General features: G+C 32.3%; 2 protein-coding genes across 2 annotated transcripts; both read right to left on the reverse strand.

Moving 5' to 3' along the window:
* Positions 1-4381: 4381 nt before the first annotated feature.
* LOC100804144 (cell adhesion molecule-related/down-regulated by oncogenes) lies at positions 4382-6316 on the reverse strand. Its single transcript, XM_014773388.3, has one exon. It carries the CDS (start codon positions 5717-5719, stop codon positions 4796-4798), a length of 924 nt encoding a protein of 307 aa, XP_014628874.1. The 5' UTR covers positions 5720-6316; the 3' UTR covers positions 4382-4795.
* Positions 6317-16894: 10578 nt separating this feature from the next.
* Positions 16895-18635, reverse strand: LOC100804676 (uncharacterized). The gene is made up of 4 exons (XM_003521799.5): positions 18305-18635; positions 17878-18216; positions 17608-17784; positions 16895-17518 (listed from the first exon to the last, which is right to left on the reverse strand). The coding sequence occupies exons 1-4, from the start codon at positions 18557-18559 to the stop codon at positions 17141-17143; spliced, it is 1149 nt and encodes a 382-aa protein (XP_003521847.1). The 5' UTR covers positions 18560-18635; the 3' UTR covers positions 16895-17140.
* Positions 18636-21356: the final 2721 nt, after the last annotated feature.

The following is a 21356-nucleotide window of genomic DNA, read 5'->3' on the forward strand; positions in this document are numbered from 1 at the left end:
CATCATGCGCATGAGGGATATAGTGACTCAACTAAAAGCCTTAGAAGTTACCATGTCAGATTCTTTCCCAGTACACATGAACACAAAAAGAAAAATTGCAGAACATGAAAATTTTCAAAACTCCTTTCTCCAACTCTCGAATCTCCACCTCTCAAACCAAAAACACAAACTCAATTATTTGATTGAATTTGGATTGGAGCGTAATTCCAATGAAAAAAAAATAAAGTTCCAATCATAACTTCCTTAATTTTAAAACTCTATGTCTAGAGCTTAAGCGTAAAAAAAATCATCCAATAATTGTAACGTTCATCTCAAAATAGAACATGCACTCAGATTTCATAATAATAATAACCTCTATTGATTTCAATTGAAAAAAGAACAACAAAACCCAATAGAGGGGGAAACAACGAGGGTGGAAGTGTTCTAAAGGGGGGCTTGCAAGGAGGCAAAGGAGGGGGAAGCAATGAGGGGTTTCATGCCATTGGTAAGAGGCGCTTTGATAAGTGTTATGCATACATCATTTGTATACTGAAATCACATAGCAATTATATAAATTTCTTTTATTTTAGTGCTTTTTTGTGTTAAAACAATAACAACTTAGCTTCTTCTGAGTTTTTATCTAGAAGATGCTAAAGTTAATGGATTTTATAGTAATTTTGGTTGTATTTTTTGTAGATATATAGCAGAGGTATGGAAGAGGATCTAAGGACTGAAGTGTCGCGCTCAGCGCAACATCCTTGCCTAGCACATCAGGACTGCTCAGTCTGAGAAGCCCGCTTAGCGCAAGAAGCTAACATGGAGGCCAATTGTAGCATGCATCTAGTGGCTTATTGTGCATCTAGTGGCTTACTGCGCATCTAATGACTTAGCGCATGGTCACTTATGTCAGATGGACTTTGCATGTGCACACGTGTAGGCTTAGCGCACAGTGGCGATTCTGATTGATCATCAAGTGGGAAGATATTTTCAAAAAGTGGTTTTTATATATAAAAGCAACATTCATTCATTGATATACTAAACCACAAAGAAAGGTAGTAGAAAGATGAAAAATAGCGCAGGAACTCCATTACCAGTCGGTGCAAGGAAAATCCATTTTTTGGAGCTCTGGTCGATCCGTTTCACTCCATTTTTCTTCCATTAAATCCCCTATAATTTACTCCACCGTGTTGGGTGCTCTGTAATCCGAGACTCTCTATAATGTAATGATTCAGAACTATCTTTTAATATAATGTTATTATTATTGTTCATCCTTGTGCTTATTCACATATTTATGGTTTGATAATCCATCTTTATGTACTATTTTAGGATATAAATATTGGGAAATGTTTGTATGCTAAGAACTTGGAAAAAACATCTAAAGTGAGTTATATCTAGGGATAGAGTGGTCTTTTTTAGCCTGTTCATGCATCTCTACTCTTAATGCAAATCATTTAATAATCAATTACCAATGGATTAGGAGCGATATTAGGTGATTTAGGTTCTTTCACTAGAGGGATCTTGGTTAGAATAGAATAAATGATGCGGGTAATAATCATATTAATGTTAAAAGAGAAAGTTCAATAAAAGATTATATCAAGAGAAGTTTTGGTAGCAAAGCCCCCAACATGTTCCACACTCATCACCAACCACACACTCTGAGCGTTTGTCTTCTCACCTTTTATGTTAATGCTTTGTTATTAATTCTCAATTTATTTCTATTAATATTGATTCTTATGCACAAAATTCTTTTCCATTCATTAATTGCTTAATAACTAGATATGTATATATATAACTCTGAGTACAAGCATAGTTCTTGTGCAATTCGATACTCAATCTTATTATTTTATACTATTTGTGCAACTTGGTATGCTTGCTAAGGAGTCAACACACTTCAGCGAGGTGACTACTTCAGATATCGATTTATATGGTTCCCACCGTGTGTCTTAGATCTCAGAACTAGTTTGTTGTCGTCACCGACGATGGTGGTGAGGATGATAAAGAAGTGAATAAACTTCTAGATTTGAGTCACTAATACAAAGAGGTGAGAGAGGTGAAAAGGGTATGGTGGTTGGGAGCGCGGTGGTTATGGGTGATGGTGACGTGGAGCGAGAAGAAGAGGAAAAGGAATAGAAACTTACACTTTATAAGGGTTTTTAGGCATTAATATTTTTATTTCATTAAGGATGTATGAATAGAATGATTATTTTGAATTAGTTTAAAAAGATAAATGATAAAAATAAATAAAAGATAAATCATCAAATTAAATAAAATAAATAAGATATAAGATAAAATATGTTATTTGTTATAAAATTTATTTATTTTACCTTTTTATACAAATATTTTTAAATAATAAATATAATGAAAATAAGGTGTCACTTTTGTATTTAAAAGTGGAAACATAAAATATATATTTTTCGCACCAAATGACCCCTTAGGAACTTTCACGTTTGAAAATATATATTTTTATTTTATAAATTTCCTATTTTTATTTTTAATCATAGAATGCCACTTTTTTTTAATATTTATATAGATAACAATGTAAATAAATTCCAAACATAAGAAAAAAAAAGTAAAAATATGATAACATTTTTTAGTCAAAGATAAAAAAATAGAAAATATTTGTTTTTAAATTAAATAACCCCTTAAGTTTTGCAATATACTAGGTAACTTCAAAGTTTGGCCATTTGAGTGGGCAAAAAGTGAAAAGGTGTAAATTGTGTTGGAAATTAAAATTATGTGCCTTTCCATCATATTCTATGTATGCCTTTGGAGAAGGGACGACAATTCAATTTGGACAGCTGTATGGAGTTGTGGCTTCCAAGGCACTAAAGAATACAGTAAAACAATAAATTCGTAATATGTATGTATTGTATGCATGTAAACTTCCCTAGGGTTAGCTTTGCCTTTACAACAAGACACAACTTATTAATAATTGAGATTTAAACTGATTTTTTTTTTTTTTTTTTTTTGCGTCGGTGCTGCTGAGCTGTGGACGTCATTCCTTCTCCACCCATCTTATCTCATCCAGCCATTTAGAGGCATGCCTCTTCTTTGATCCCTTTGGATGCTAATAATAAATTATATAGAGATTGAGCATCAACTGGTGTAAACGAAGAAAAAATAAAACGTGTAATATTAGTTATGTTATTTGAAAAATAATCAATGATTCTTCACGGGACTATAGTATAAAGAAAAATTTATAAGCTTTTTTAGCGGATTTGGTCACTTCAGGTTCAGGGTAAGAGTCAAAGCAATTCAGGTTATCAATTTTATTTATGGTGAAAGAGTGTTTTAACTTTTCACAATTTTAGAAAAATGACATGGGAAAAAGAGTTTCTCATATAAATAAAACATTCCACATATCAAACCAACCTTAGAGGCTAGTTAGATTCAGAGGGTGGTACTTTAACTGGGAAAGATAGAAAAATATTCGTTTGTGTTGTTTATTAAGAAAAATGCATTTTGTAATTACAAATGTTTAAAAAAAACTTTAATAATTTAAATAGATTTAAAAATGGCTACAAATATTTTAGTATTTCGGGAAATTTATAAATAATAACTTATGACCTTTTCAAAATACTAGTAATATATTTTATCCTTTTCAAAACTTAAAGAAAGGGTCCTGATGTTTGGACATGCGTTATCCTGACGGCTTCTAAGCTTAAAGTCATAGCAAATTATTTGGATTCGTTGGCCATGCGTTGTCCCGAATTTTACGACAATAAAATGTCAATCTGAAAAGGGAAGAGATATCGTGATAGGAGCATTTGGCTTGGCTGCAATTTTGGACATTACATTTCACATCCTTGAAAACTGAAAACTGAAAACTGAAAACTGAAAACTGAAAAACCGAGTAACCGACCCCATATATCTATCTATCTAGTCAAACATTTACACCCTGAGGGAGGAAGGAAAATCAATCATTCTTGTCCATCAATTATGTGCGCCTAGTTTCAGTGTTATCACCATTCATAGTATAAATGAATCAATGAAAGGGAAAGATATGGATGGTTATTATGTTGCCTATGCAAGTCGTGTAAGTTAATTTCATGCACAACTTATGGTTGGTACTTGGTAGGAAGTTCTTTCTTTCTTTGTGTTTCTTTTGAAGGATAGAGGAGAGGAAAGCATTGCAAGCAAAATTATGAAGATTGATGTGCTGCCAGGGCCAGCACTCAGCAGCATATCTTGAGTTACTTTGCTCACTTGTTTGCTTGGAAACATTATTAGGAGACTTGGAACATACATATATACAATGAACACAGCCACAGTTACTACTTGAATAATCTAATTCTAAGCCATTTTTGCTTTCTTCATGATCAAGTTCCCTTTTCTATATCCTACCTAAATCCTATTAGCAATTCAATGCTAACAAAAAAGCAGAGAGAGACCAGGCAAAAAGAAGCTCACATTGAATTTCCAAGAATGCTTTTTGCAGGAGAGCAATAACAGGCATTTGTGAGCCAACAATTGACACCAATGTATCAAGTTTCAAAACAGGAAGGAGCAAAGAGGAGGATCAGTAAAAGCAATCCCAAAAGTAGGAGATACATTTTTATTCCTTGTCAATGGAACAACAACTGAATTCATCACGTATTTACATAAATTCGCACCACAATGAATCACAAAGGAGATAATAACAAACAGATTTACTTTACACAAAAAATCTATACTATACTATATTATCATTTACCACCAAAAGTATAAAGTAACCAAGGGGAAGAGAAGAGCCTAAGCAAACAACCACCAAAAAGAGGTGTTTGGAAGAAGTTATGAATAAAGCAATGGACGGAGCTTGCACATATGAGTGTGTGTGTCAGGGCGCATATTCATGTTCAAGGGTAGGCTGCGTTCGAGTAACCGTGGCAGCAGGTGCTTTAATATCCCCAACAGAGGCCATATGAAGCGCTTCTCCGGCATCTGCAGCCCTTTCCATCTGTTGTATTTTCTTGTTTTGTTTGTACTTAAGCAGCCACAAAACAAGGAAACTCAGCAAAACTAAGAATACAAGTCCAGCCAAGACAGACCCCACAATAACCCCAGCCTTGTTGCTACTAGTCTTGTTCTCATTTGGAGCCACTGCTGGTGGTGGTGGTGGAAGAGCAGAAGACTCGACGACGATAGAAAAATGGCCCTGCGAGGAGCTGGAGCAAGTGTTGCCTCCTGTTACATTGGTGAAATTGGATGAACCCTGCAAATCAAAGCAAACACATTTTGCAACAGCACCAAGAGGAGGAAGTTTGACATGGTGGAACTTGACCTTGATAGGGTCACCAGAGGCATTGACATCGAGCGTTGGTAAATTAGTAGCTGACAAATTGGAGGCATTGTAAGCCAAGATTCCCAGGACTGGAGCCAAGTAAGTGTAATTGGGCAACAAAGGGTAGTAGCTGTTGGACCAATTCCCCAAATTTTGGTACACCAAAACCAGCCTCTTCACATATGGTTTGGCGATAACCCCTTTGGGAATCTCAAACTCGTTGTAACTGGGAAACCCCCTTCTCCTCATGCTGCCACTCCTTAATCTCAATGCCGCAATCTTAACCCCAGTCAAATTGGAAGGAAGCTGAGTTGTTGTTGCATTGTAAATGGTACCTGTTTTGGGTTTGACCAAAGCCTTGAAGGCGTATTCTTGGAGAATTGCGTCAAGGGACCGGGCTTGGCTAGACTGAGCCCTGACATGAGGAGCAGAAAAGCATAGAAGAAGAAGAAGAAGAAGCAGAAGAAGATGAAGCCTCATGGAGAATAATAATAATAAAGTTGTGAGTTGTTGGTACGTTTTGGGTTATATTGAGAACAACGGGTATGGTATAAAGAAAGAACAATATTCTAAAGCAGCAACTTTGAATTGAACCGTTGCTTGGGAAAAGGCAAGGGCAGCAGCACTGTGGAATCTTGTTCTGCTCCCCCAAAACATGGCAGCTGAAGAAGATGAATTGAAAGCCCTAAATCATTTATGGATTTGAGAATCCATTATTCATTCAGTTGCATTTTGGTTGGGATTGGGATCATGATTCATGACTTGATTTGATTTGTTGTTTACAATTTATTTGTTTGACTGGGCAATAGAAGAAAGAGTTAAGTTGTAGAGTAGAGTGGTTGAGGTCCACTTGAGAACTCGCTCACTCACTCACTCACTCACCACCGCGGGGACACCAGAACAAAAGCAGAAAGCAGCGTGACTGTGTGTGGTTTTGTGGCCAGTGGCAACCAACAACATTTTCTATTCTAAACTCTATCTAAATTACTCGCAAAATGCAACAATCCCCCCCTCCCTCCATTCAATGCCTTCTTCTCTCTCAATATTCTCTTAGTAGTAATAAATTATATTATGAGTGTGTTTGATTTGTTAAAAAGACACAACAAATAAAATAGTATTGAACAAGTAATTGAGTCATTAGATAATTTTTTATATTGTACATTGGTGGTTGATGCATAATTCAAGTATTTTTGTGTTATATTTTATTTGATGTGCTTATATACTTGATAAAATAATGTAAATTTTATTATAAAATCCTAGGTGTATTAGAGGCACCTTGACGATACAATAAAGGAGAGACATCTCCACAGAGGAGGCACGACCCTTGACATGCCACCGAACGTAGGGCCTGAAAGCGTGAGGCTGCCACAAGGTCACAACAATGGCGACAATCACATGACAATGTAATGCGGCCTCAGTGAAGTTGGCCAAAAGAAAAAAAAATATCTAAAAGAAGAAAGATGATTATGAAAACATTTAAATAAATTGACAATGAAAGGAAAGAAATGATGAGCAAAAAGGGAACAAGAACAGTTCATACGACTATCATCTTCGGCGTCTAGGATACAATGTTTGGAGATGAAGATTTAGAGAAGGAGACACAAATGAAAAAAGAAAAAAAATGTGGGATAATAAAATGTCAAAAGATAGGAATAATAGTATATTTTTACTTTTATTTGACATTAGACAAAAAGTTGTAATGAAGTTTAGTGAGTTACAAATTTTTTGAATATTTGTTCATTACATTATTATTTATTTTATAGGGTCCCTCAGTCATTTTTAAAATCAAACTTTGAACAAATATTTTTGTATTGTTTAGTATCTTATTTTTTAACGAATCAAACGCATTATATGACTATATAATATAATATTAAATTCTTTTTTATTTTTCGGTGTATCCTTAGCTGAATTATTCCTTCTCAAGCCCAATAATATTGTTATTATTATTTTCTTTAGGAAAGAAAGATAAGGTGACTTGGATTTGGGAGCCTCACCACTTAAATAAGTCTCAAGGCTTAATTAATAAGATTTTCATATAGAATAAAATTATGATGAGTAATAAAGTTTTTTTAAGTATTTAATATAATATATTTAAGACTTAGAGGAGTGTATTGGATTAAAATTTTAAAAGATTTTTTTTTAAAAAAATCTTATGATATTCAATCAATTTTTTTTAATTATATAAATAAGTATTGTGATATTTAATTAGGATTATCAAGATTTGTTAAGAAGGATTGTAAAATCCAGCGATATTTAAATAAAATTTTTTACAACTTAAAAAAATATTAAAAAATTTACAAATTTTTATGAATTATTCTAGAATGAATTTTTTAGAATTTACAATTTTTTTACAACTTAAAAAATGGCTTATGATATTAAAAATTTACAAATTTTTATGAATTATTTTATAGAATGAATTTTATAAATTTTTTAATAAGATATATAAATATCACACTTATCCAATAATCACACCTCAAATCCTTAAGATTTTATTATATTTTCATTTTTTTTTCTTTCCCACGGAAATCAGACTTTTCTCAGTCCATCAGGCATAATCCTCCCTCCCTCCGTTTACTCTTCTTATAGATTTCTCAACTTCTAGCATCTTTCTCAACCTTACATATGTTTTAATTCGAATTAATTAATAACATTAAATATATTTTGATTTAAAATTACAATATATTAAAATTAAGACAAAATATAAAAACATAAATTTAATTCTTATTTTTATTATTTCTGTATTTATTAAGATATAGTAATTAATTGAATCTTCAACGGATTATTTACACTATAATAAATTTTTTTTACACACATAATAATGATAATAACTTAGAAATTATTATATTTATAACAATATATTATTGATATTTATCACAAAAATATAAAAAATTCTTATATGTTAAAATTTTAAAATATTTTATATAATTTTCCGAAATTAACATATATCTTTTGAATGCCATGCGCTACTTGAATTAAAGTTTCAATTTAAAATCTTATTTTATAAGCATTTAATTTTGATTTTTTTATTATAGTTGACAACTCTCAATTTAGATTTTTTGTAATATTATTTTTCAATAATTATTTAAATTACCAACTCATTTAACATGTAATTAATTATTATTTCTCTTGTTGTATTTTGTTAAAAGCCTACTAGATATACAATCAACTATTAATAATAGATAATAATAACTAATAACTAAATTATTAAAATAGATAAATATAAATTACAAATAATTTTTAATAGAAAAAAAATTAATATATAACTTTAATCCGTGCCTGGCACGGGTTACAATATTTTAGAATACATATATATATATATATATATATACTGTATGTATATATTCTTGAGTGTTGTAACCCTTCTCACTCCACCAATGCAATTAACAATTATTCAAACTATCATCAGTGAACGAGAATTTTTCAGAAGCATAAAGATTTTTATTGTTTTTATTGTATGCTGAATTTCGATATTTTATTGAATTTCAAATTTTCAATCTGCATGGTTTAAGAGATAACGTAAACCAGATTAGTCCTTTCAATAGTGCTGAATTTCAATATTTTATTGAATTAGGCTTTTGTTAATTAGATAATGAAACTATTTATTCAAATTATTGATTTTACTAAAAAGAACAGGACCGTGAATTTTTAAAAAAGTTATTGATTTTATTTTTCTTTTTATAAATCTTATCATTTTGTTATTATATTTTGTATTAATTCTTGTAATTTAAAATATTTTCTTAAAATTTCATAAAATTCTTTCAAATATTATAAATTTGTAAACTGTAAAGTTGTGTCAAATATTTTAAATTCTTACAGTATAAAATATGTTAAAATCCAAACTATAAAATTTTAATCATAAAAATCTTTAAAAAAATTTGATAAATCATCATATTCCTATATTATCTTTTACAATCTATATGTGTTTTTATGTTAAAATAATCTTTTAAAATCTCAATCTAACACTATCACGTCCCCTTGAATTCATTCCACCTAATTGATCTTTTTTAATTTTATTTTATATAATAATATTGTTTAATGAATATAGGTGTACTTTTAATAATAATACATTGAAATTAAATTCTTATATTTTCATATAATCTAAACTAAATAATTTTTTTTAAAAAAAGTCTATGTCTTATCTCGTATGAAGGGTTCTATTATTAATTAGCTTACGTAGAGATGACAAAATGACAACTTAGTTCCATTGAGTTCTGTATATGAACATAAAAAAAGTCCACTTTTATTTAGGTAAAAGAAAAACTCAAGGTCCGGTTTGAATTTGCGTTATGTCTTTTCTTTCATAATTTTTTACTTAACGGACAAAGAATTAGCGCTTTACGTTTAGATAGACTGAATTTACATAAACTCAATTAAAGAAAAAGCCCCGAATAAGTTGGATTTAAATTTAATGTCCTTATTTTCAATATATTTTTCACGAGTTTGTTACATATTGAAAAAATGATTTTAGGAAAAATTATTTAAAATAACTTTCGATTTTGATCCAATTTTATATTATTTTAGCTTTTGATTATCTTTAAAAATTAAAATAAATATATGAAAAAACTTCAAAAATGATTTGTTGATTAAAAAATATCCTTAATCAAGTCTGCGAAAGAAGTAAGAAGTAAGAAGTAAGAACAGAAATAATAGACAAGAAGAACTGCTAGGAGAAAAAAATACAGTTACCGGTAGGGGCAAAAGAATAAAGAAAAAAAATCCACACACACACATGATTGATGACTCGTCACCAAAAAGAAAAGAATATAAATAAATAAAGGCACACACTCTATATGAGTGGGTCTTTTTACACGGATGACCCTACTTATTTTACATATATGACAAATTGTCCTGTCCCGTAACCAAGTGGCTGCAAATTTTATGTGATGGTGGTTGGTGTTTCCTTCGTCCGTTGGAGTGCAGCGCAGAAACACTCGTGAATAAGATCAATTCAATGAAGATGTATCAATAGAAGCAAGTGCATTCATTATTCATGAAAAGAACGTTATCCGTATTTTGGATACAACATGCGAGGATATTGAAGTTACGGTCATTAAAATCCATTAATCCCATGAATTCTTTTTGGACCTTAACCTCAATCTCAATGAAAGTCTAAAATGGCGTACAGCTCAGTTCCAAGAGCAGTGATGACCGATGAATGACTGATATTGTTCATTTGGGTTAGAATTTGGTAATGTTAGAATTTTTTCATAAATTATTGTGAGCTACAATGATAACATTTTATTTTTTTAAAACTTAATTAAATTCATTAAGTAAGTGTGAGTATATGGATCTGGATTTGTGTGAGTCCGCCGTTATATTAGATTTTTGAGTTTAGTCCATCTGAAAATCTAACTAACTTTATTGATAGACTTAAGAGGATTACTTGTTTAGTTTGCCTAAGTAAAGTTGTATCTTTTGAATTAAAAAATAAAGATGAATCACTTATCTCAAACCATTATTACACAACCTTGGAAAACCTAATCTTAGGAATACAAAGCCACAAACATTACAATACCCTTCTTACAAATGTTGCACATACCCTTCTTCCTAAGTTTGTGTTGTCAATCCTTTTTTATAGCTCACTCCACCTCTGGCCTTGACCCTTCCGTGAATCCCTGACCTACCTTGGTCGCATCGCCGACCGCTACACCCTTTTCCAATCACTCACTCCATCACTTGTTTGCACCAAGGCGGTCACGCCCTTCTCGCTCTCACACCAACCACATACAATTTGGTTTGTTGTCGCACCACTTTGGTCATGCCATCATCGCACTATTCTGGTCATTACTTTCTCACAAAGATGTGGTTGTTCCATTTCAAGGAATTACTCCACATTTTTTCTTCAATACTTTTTTCAAACAACTATTTAGGTCCACAGATCCTTAAGTTTCATAGGACGGATATGAACTAAAAAAGGCTCATTATTTTGTAGACTTGACTTATTTGACATGTCTAAAACATGAGCTTCACGGTTTGAGTCTTGAATGGGTCAAACTGGTCCATATATCTACCCCTAATTAGATGATATTTAAGCACATTAATACTTTTCTAACCCCACATAATTAATTTTGAGATTGAATGAGGTCTCTCCATTCTCCATTCTCCATTCTCCATTCTTTTCGAAATATTCACAAGGGAAAAATAAAGACACATTGAGTTTTTTTGTTAGACGACACAATTAAAAAATGAATCAAAATGAAATTGATTGAGTTTACTTTTTAGTCAAACACACACGTAACCTTTCCTAGTTAAAGTAATTTTAGATTAACTTAGTGTGTGTTTGATTTTATATTGGATAATTAATTCTAGGTCCAAACTTAATTATAGATAATTTTTAGGTGTTTAATTTCAACGTAGGATAAGATTTTAAAATTGATCTTTTAATGGAACTCATGATTTCTAAAATGAATTGAACTCGAAGCTAGCCCATTAATTGACAGCTGTTGGATGTGGAGATGAAATGTTGTATATCCTATGTGAATTATAGTACTGAGTTGAAGTACGATAATAGTAATAGAGAGTTAGAAGATAAAGAAAAGGGCCACTTTCCGAAAGCGAGTTATAGAATATTCAGTATTCGGAATTGAAATGTTAATATCTTGGCTTGGTCTGATGGCTTTGTTGTGCGTTTTAATAAAGCTAACAAACAAACAAACAAAAAATTACAAAAGAGAAAGAAAGAGTTGGCGCATTGCCATGCCAGCTCATGGAAACTGCAAATATGCAATGCAGTATGATATGATATCTATCATTAATTAAATATCATGGAGAAGGAGGTTGGAAGCGACACCAAAGGAAGTTTGGTCCACATTGATACATACATATATGTGCCAAAGTGCACATGCGTGCCTTTAGCCTCTTCTGACTCTGTCTTTACTCTTTACATTTCTTTCTCAAAAGTAAACCATGAAATGAAATCAACATCCCTCTGTAGCGATATATCTATCTTGCGTTACTTCCACATTACTCAGACTCATTTCTTGCTTATTAATGTCGTAGCCGAGTGTGCTATTGTTACCCACGATATATGAACATAATATGCATTTGGAAATAGGCATGCTTTCACTTTGAATCTCTAGTAGTGAAGGGCTTTTTTAAAAGAAATCCCTAGTGAAGGCTATGCAATCCGAAAAATGTTGTAATAAGAAGTCATAAATTATAATTGGTTTATATTTTAGTGATATAACATTTGAAATTAAATTTAAGTTGTTAAATTAATATTGAGAAGATACAAATTAATTTTCATGCACTGTCATTTTGATTTAGTCTTGTCACTAAACCACAATTCTTCCACAAAGATTACAACCACGAACCATCAACCACTTCAACTTACCAAGACAATTGGATTAATGACTCACATCATGCTCAACAATGCTTTTGGGTTTCTAAGGTTTAGGAGCAACCTGTTATGGTGGTGGTAGCTTCCTACTTTATCCTCTGGTCAACATTTCTTATGTTAAGAAATACTGACTTGAAAATAACCAGATAACTTTTAACTTTATATTTTGGGATTAAATTATGTAGAAATTATTAATTTTTCTCTCTTATTTCTTCCTTTTTATGTGAATAATTAGAATTTTAACATTATTTAAGTTTTTCTGCAGAAAATGTTAAAAACTTGTGAACGTGTTTGATGAATAATTGTCTCAGAAAAAACAAAGTAAAACCCAAAAAAGAAAAAAAAATTGAAGATATGAAGTTGTTTGCTCAACGCGTCTCAGACGCCCAGCGCGATGCAGTCGCTCAACGGACAACACACACTTAGCACTAGGAAGTATGGAGAAGTCGGGATCATGAAGGCGCGCTTAGCACGAAGGTTTTTGAAAACCAAGCCAAATTGCACATACAAAAGAAAGAGAGAGAACACAAGCAGAAACACAAAATATCCAAGAGAATACAATTCCTTACCGAAGGCAAAGGCGAAACGCAGGAGAAGCAATCATTATGAACCATTCTTTCCCTCCATTCCCTTACTTATCTACTCTCTTCCCTACTCATTATCCTCTTACAATTGTAAAGTCTCCTATGACAATGAAAGACTTAACCCTTTTTGTTGGGCACTCATGATGTAATTACTCTTCCTATCTATTTATGAATATTACTTTTTCATTATCATTTTCTGTGCTTAATTTTATTGTTTATGGTTTGATCATCCATTTGCATGGTAAGTTTAGAGGTAGTATTATGAGGTGTTATTCTCTAAAAGAATTGGAAAATGGTATTTAAATAATTCATCACTAGGGATATATTGATTTTGTTTAACATGTTATACATCTCTATTCTTAACGCAATTTAGTTATTTTTACCTCTTAAAGGAAATTAGGAGAGAAAATAGATAAATTAAACTCTTTCACTTGAGGGATCATGGTCAGAATATATGAGTAGATGCAAGTAAAAATTGAATTGAACATAAATAGAGAAAAATCATAAGAGAAAAATCATTAATATTCCATCAAAAGTAACTTTGGTAGACTAAGCCCCCAACTTCTCATATTCTGAATTAACTTCTACAATAATATTTGTTTCTCTCTTCTTTTATGTTTTAATTAAGTAATTTACTTTTATGTTTGTTTTTTCTCTCTTGTTTAATTTAAATTAATGCCAATTTATTTTATTACTCTTTTCAAACCCGTTAAACCAATTTATTTATTGTTTAAAAATTATATATTCATCTACTTAAATACAAACAAAGTTCCTATGAATTCAACTTTTAAATTTTCGTTTTAATTTTACTACTTGAGACAAGTTGGTGCATTTGATAATCGTTCCACAATACTCGTAAGTTAGCATTGCTAACCAATATTAACTTTGGGAACAATTATTGTGGAGCTCATGACCCCGACTTTCCTTATTTAGTTTGGGTAAAAAGATAAAACCGCTTCAAAAGAGTTAGGCTTCATAACTTAAACCGAACCTTGTTCTTATTTAACCCGAAAATGTCCGGATAAGAGTATGATTCACACTTAAGTAATCAAGCATGCAAACACATAGTCGGGTGTCCTCCTACAAGAAACATAACAAATCTACTCCATTTGTCTCATAATAAGTGTCTTCTAAATTTATTTGTCCAGATAAAAAAATATAAATAGATGAAAGATAATAATAATTTTATAAAATTAACCTTTTTAATATTACATCCAAAACTAAAATGAAACTTATGAGGGATAGTAGTGGAAAAAAAAATTAATATTACATTAAAAAGTTAAAAATAACATTTATTTTAGAACTTAAGTTTTTCTCACCAAATACGCTTATAAATAAGGGCTTCTTTCACGTACAGATAACTTCACTCATTCTCACATTTTCTGCTACACATTATAATTCATTAGAGTCAATTACGAACTGTATCCTTGGCCCGAATGCTATCCTCGATCTATGACCACCAACATCGCAACAATACCTTTGTGATTTTCAAAGACTAACATCAGCCTTCTATGTTACGAGAGAGTAATGTATCTTATACTAAATTTATAAAGGACAAATTTAGATATTTATTCTTTTAATAATTATGTTAATAATGATTTTTTTTAAAAGAACCGTGACCCCATCTTATAAAAGATCCGCCACTAGGGAAGTGATGAAATGGGGGACCATATGCCTAACAGTAACTAACATGAATGTTTTTTTTTTCACCAAAAAAAATATCAGGAGTTATCCACGTTGTAATGTATTAGTACAAAAACCAAATTATACAACAATTTTTATTTGATAATAAAAAGACTAAGAGAAGTGTTCTTATCAAAAGTCCTCTAAGTAGTCCGATCTCCTCTCTCGCCTAGTGTTGGTCTGATCTCCGATTTTCTTGGTTCAATGTGCAGTTAAAATACATCTAAAAGAAATGGCAATGCTTAAGTTAATTAGGTCCAAGATGTTTAAGTGTATACATAATAAGATAAGTTAAGTATTTTTGGTCTGTCTAGCTGAGTATGCATGTATGAAGCATGGGAGGAGGTTATAGCTGGATAGCTGCTCATCATCCCCAGTTTCCCAAGTACCTCGTAGTGGAGGTTGTGTAAGATGTATTCAAGTATAGGACATATGTACGTACATCTGAGTGTATATCGAGTACATGACATGTTCAGTACAAGAAGTATGCGAAAAGATGATTGATATTTGAGATAAAGAAATAAAAAAAAAAAAGAATGTATTGTAATTAAATAGATCTGACAAGAGAATGTATATATATATATAGACTAAGAGAATACAACCGTGGAAAAACAATAAATGGTTGAGATTAAAATATTTAAAATCTTAAATTTATATTAAAATATAATATAATATTTAAATTTTTAGAAGATTAATTAAACAAATCATGTTCTAAAAATATCTTAATTATTGTAAATATATTATCATCATCATGATTATTATCACCTCTATTGGGATGATTGTTGTCACTTGTTGTGTTGTCACCATCATTCTCGTTAAGATCATGATGACAAAAGTAATAGGTTAATTGAGATATTTTATGAAATAATAATTGAAATTTTTGTAGATTTAATTGCTGTTAATTTTAAATTTTAAATATTTTAATCTCAATTGTTTGTTATTTTTAATTTTGATAAGATAATTATTATTAGTTATTCTCATTTTTTTTTCACATGTGGAACTGAAAAATAGATGAAAAAAATGTATAACAAGTCGTTGACTTTTATCCTTCTTTTTGAGGTATTTTATGAAGTAATGATTGAAATTTTTATAGATTTAGTTGTTAATTTTAAATTTTAAATATTTTAATCTCAAGTCATTTATTATTTCTAATTTTAATAAAATGATTATTATTAGTTATTTTCATTTTTGACACAGTGTTTTAACAATTGGGGTGTAACTGGAAAATAGATGAAAAGAATGTATAACAAGTGGTTGACTTTGCTCCCTCTTTTCGTTTCGTCGGCAACTGTAAGTTTTTGATCGCGATCGAATGAAGGATTTGGCTGAATAAAGCAGTTAACATAAGAACATCAAATGAAGCGTGGATTTGCTGTTAAAAAAAATGAAGCGTGGATTCGCTGTTAAAAAAAATAAAGCGTGGATGATTTTAACTTTTCCTAAATTATTGTATTTCATGCTTTTCAAAGCAAATTACATAAAAGAAAGGAAGGGATTCCGCTTTGCCCCCCGGCTCTTTTTTCTTGTAAAGTGCATGACAATAATTAAAATTTTTCTACTTTTAATACTCTTGGCAATTATTTATTTAAGATGGTACAATAAGGTAACGAGTTTAAATCATTGACAAGAAATTAAGTAAAAAGAAATTCGGATGATTATGTAGTTGTATGCATGATTGTATCATATCATTGGCATAGTCCAAGAGAGTAAGCACAAATTCAAGTAGAGGCTCGTTTTCATTATTAGTGAGTCATATTATTCTGCCTACATTGGACGGTCACATGCACATGATTCTGCAATAGTAAAAACAATTCGAATGCTCTTAAATTCAACTTGAATAAAACAAACAAACAAACAAAATTTTAGGTAAACTTTTGCGAAGCTATATATATTAACCCATGAAGTTTTTGAACTATATAAACCTTAAAGGATGAACCCACTAATGGTCAGAAACAAACTAGAAAAACAAGTGAATAAACAAATTTTTTATGTAAGTGTTAAACTCTTCTCTTGGTAGTAATAAAATTTGTTCATGTTGCTAATAAAAAGTAGAGAAAGAAGAAGAATTTGTATTGCCAAACGCACCCAAAACCTGGGCGGGCAAGTTACATATATAGAGATACAAAATCAATTAACAAATGTGTTGTTTTTGTTTCGGGGGAACACAAGACAAAACTAAATAACTAATGCATGCATATTATATATATATATGGTGTATGTATCTCACGAGTAAGCTAGAAACCCATCTAAGGCTAAATCAAACTACACATGTATAAAATTAATTAAGGATATATATCACTTTGCATGCGGATGATCTTTAGAATCGATGATACTAGGAGGAGCCTCATCTAACGACGACTCTGATGTAACATTCTTTTCTTCTTCTTGTATTTGTGGCACAGAAAAAAATGATTTAGTCTGTGAGCCTCCTCGACTTAAAGGCGAGCGTGGGGACTTTGGCGATAACCGAGGAACCACCGCAGTGCCAGTGGCATCTAAGGGATAAAGTTCTGTGACTTCTTCCATGCCTTCATCAAGATACACCACATCTTGCATGGTCAACTGATGGTACTCCACAATTTCCCGTAGAAAACGATTCTCCCGAGCATATACCTCGTTCTCACTAGCTAATCGACCCTTCTCAGCAAGAAGTGTCTCTAGTTGAAGCCGGATCTGATCCATCACAATCACTAGCTAATTAATTAAGGAATAATGAACAAGTAGGTATAGCATGCAGAAAACAAAAAACTTAAAATAATTACCAAATCATCGTCTGCACGGGTAACGTTTTGTCCCTTGTCGGTGCCCTGGCGGTCCCGGAGCATTTTGTTTTCTTCTTCTAGTTGAGCACAACGTGCTTTTGAAAAAGCCAAATCTGCTTTAACGGTCTTTAGCTCCCGCAGGAGTAATTTTGCTTTGGCAGCTGTTGCCATTGCCACCTGTATGTCAATGTCATTAATTAAGGAAACCGATCGAAACAATTGAAGAATGCATGCATATATATCATCACAAAATTGTTAGTGCCACCTTACGTCGCGAGATGCCTTGAGTTGTGTTTGATGGATAGTTTGAGAGGCTCCTCCTCCTGTTTGTGCAGCTGGTTGCGGCTGCCATGGATTCCACGTACCTGCTGCTGCAGTTTGATTTGACTGATCTGGCCTTGTTGTCTTATTATTCTCCTGAGGAGGAGGAGCAAAGGTATTAAAAGAGTGCGATTTGAGTTTGTCTATGTCGACAACTGGTGGCATGATATTGATGACGTCGTTGTGTTGTGGGGATGACGACTTATCGTCCTCCAGAATTTCTTTGGCTTTCTGAGCAAGGACGCCCCACACACCAGACTTGGAAACATCGCCGTAAGCCTCAAAGCTCTGCATGATGCCATGCATATATATGAAAATATTATTACATCATATATATATATATATATATATATATATATATATATATATGAATTACCTTGGATCTCTGATGTTGATCATGTTGTTCAGATTTGGCGAAAGTAAAAGAAAGAGAGGGATCACGACGAGCAGCAGAGGCTTTGATGGCCTGAGCAGCAAGGGAGGATGAGGAATTAGAGGAAGATGGAGTGAAGGAAAAGGAAGAGGACAAAGATGGAAGAGGAGTTGGATCATTGGCATCATCATAATCTGGATGAACCTCTTCCTTGAAGGTGGAAGCTCTGGATATTCCGTGTCTTCTCCTGTATGCCATTGCTGCCGTGACCACCACCACAGCCACTGCCGCGCATGCAACACGATGATCACAATCACAAAATAACGTACAAACCCTGTCCCTTCCAACTTACTTTCAACTCTTAACCAACCCTTTCCCATTTTAAATCTAACTCACAAGTGGCTGGTGCCTCCATGCCTCCTTGAACGTAGGATTCGTACCACCAATTCCCACCCCTCCCTTTCCCATCATTCATTTTAAATCTCAACATTCTTTTTTATTTACTTTCCTTTTCCTTATCATCATATATGAGCTGAGTTTAATGCATCCAATATTTTTATTTAACTCGTGTACATTCATTTTAAACAACTAGAAATTATTATAGGCTCCGTGCATTATTTCTAAGCTTAATATACGCCCATTAACTTAATGTGAATATATATTGGGTAGCTCCATCCATTAACCCACGTTTTCGGATGGAAGACCAAGTAAAAAATGGCCATTTAAAATTCACAGGTTTTCATATAATTAATATAAAGCTCAATTTCAAAATTAAAACAAATTCTAAAAATAAATAAACTAATTAATAACAGTGAAAATAAAAAGTCAACCAGGCATACAAGCCTACATATGCTACTTGCTTGTTTGAAAAGTCTATAAGCACTTGAAGGTAAAGAAAACCAAATAATATGGGACATGAACCATTTGAAATACTCTACAAAACACAACACAAATGGCAGTGTACTATTAAAATATTAATAATCATCTTGACACTTGATTCTAATAGGATCGATCTTGTACTTTCTAATGGTACATGATTTTGTTTGTGAATTAATTCTTCTAAAAGTTGCGAGAAATTTGTATTAATTTAAACGTATTCAGCTTTCACGTTTGTGAGCTATTACTGATTATTATTCAATGACTAGTGTTAGGCTGATTGTGACTGCAAATGGTAGTGTGCAAATTAGTTGGAGGATTACGGATCAAAACTCCCTGATAACTCACTGGAGCAGAAAAGGGTCTCATCTTGTCACTAGAATCCTGTTGCAGTTGTAAGAACCTATGTTGCTCGATCTGAGGAATTTATCTGATTAAGTCGTGTCTTCAAATAAGGAAGATTGAAAACAAAATTAGAAGCCGGCGGCACAGTTTGGTCTGATTTCATGGCCTGATCAGATGAGCAACTAATCTCAGTTGTTACTTCACGATCACCCATTACACACTTTGAACCAAACATGAAATTGTTTCCTGAAACATCAGTACTTTCTATGGCCCCAGCTGGTTGAGATTGAAGCACACAACTGTTTTCTAACCTTGAGTCTAACACAATACTAGCTTAAGAATTCTCTAGGACTGAAACTGATAGATTTTCTTGATTAACCAACTTTGATCTGTCCAATAACATCCTCCCAGACTTCTTACCAGTTTCTTTGGACCCTTGATCTGAGTAAGTAAAATCTTCAGCACAAGCTTGCGAATAGGATGAATCAAAACATAAACTCTTGTTTGGGAACTCTTTATGACACCCTAAGGACCAGAATTCAATGTCCCTTCAACCTTTTCCCTTCCATTAGAAGTATCTGGTCTGCATGGAGCAGAAGTAGATACTGTACGAATTTCACATCCAAGTAATTTCCTTTTAGCTATATTTTGTGCAGTGGGTCCTAAATCTTTGGCAAACAACATCAAGCTGTCTTTGTAGCCAATATCATGCTCACTTACCTATATCATATATACATAAGAAAAATAACAACAATGTATGATCACTCACATGCTCAAGCAGTATCAATTTTCCATATACTGTTGAAAATATTGACTTATCCTCCTCAAGGGACAAAGATCTATAGGTACAACGCCTATCAATCTCAGAAAATCTGCATCTGCTGCTCTCTTTAATGTACAATACAACTAGTAGAATGTCAAAAAAAGTAATTAGCTGGTAGAATATCAAACTGAGTAGACGAACGTTGCAGAGTAACTTACCTGCAGTAATCTCAACATCTCTAGCATCAACATGCTTAGCAATGACAGAACACCCATGATTTGCGTTTGGCCTTGGGGAATATCATATAAAAAAAATGTCAAACCTGGTAATAGTATCAGTATTGAGATATGTGAATTAATTGATCATGATCTTGTAGGCGTTATCCACTAGGCTTAGGGTAGTTTTTTTGTTTAGAAAAAAAAAAACAGAAACCGGATGATTTGTTAGGTTATGAGATAAGAAAGAAAAATAATTCTTTTTATTATTTAATTGCATAAACAGTAAAAGAGTGATTAGGTGAAAGAAATGAAAATGGAAAAGATATTTTTCGAGATTTCAGTATTATTTTTTTTTCTTTTTTAAATATACTTTTATACACAACTTTTATAGGGAAGAAAAAATGAGAAGAAAACATGGTCCAAGGAAGCGGATGTTGAAACAACAAAACAGAGAAGATCCAAGGAGTCTCCTTTCCCATACAAGATAACTTATGGAGATGGAAGTAGGATGGAGTCAACAGAGAAGCTCTGAATATGATATATTTTCATCTTTCCTTTTCATTTGTGATTATCATTGCACAAAATGTAATGTGTTTTTTTTTCCACCCAAATGGACATTTTTCCATTTATTCATCCTTCTGGCCTTACTTCTCCTTTTTTTTTTTTTTAAGTTCCCCATTCATGGCTGTGGCCAAATTTTGACAGTGGCGGGGGCAGTTGTAAAGGAAGGAATATCATAGTTGAATTTGTTCACAAAATGATGACACTGCACAAGGAAATTTCATGACTTCAGAGAATTCTTGCATACGTAGAGATTTTACCCTTTAATCATTCACGGATTCACCATAACCGA

This window comes from Glycine max, chromosome 3 (assembly GCF_000004515.6).
Source record: "Glycine max cultivar Williams 82 chromosome 3, Glycine_max_v4.0, whole genome shotgun sequence".
Lineage (NCBI taxonomy): Eukaryota > Viridiplantae > Streptophyta > Magnoliopsida > Fabales > Fabaceae > Glycine > Glycine max.

Excerpts from the sequence above, each read along its gene's own strand:
- LOC100804144 (XM_014773388.3), bottom strand. The coding sequence starts at position 5,719 with ATGAGGCTTCATCTTCTTCTGCTTCTTCTTCTTCTTCTTCTATGCTTT.
- LOC100804676 (XM_003521799.5), bottom strand. The coding sequence starts at position 18,559 with ATGGCATACAGGAGAAGACACGGAATATCCAGAGCTTCCACCTTCAAG. Across the intron at positions 18,217-18,304 it reads ATCAACATCAGAGATCCAAG|AGCTTTGAGGCTTACGGCGA; the intron begins GTAATTCATATA and ends GGCATCATGCAG. Across the intron at positions 17,785-17,877 it reads AACTCAAGGCATCTCGCGAC|GTGGCAATGGCAACAGCTGC; the intron begins GTAAGGTGGCAC and ends ATTGACATACAG.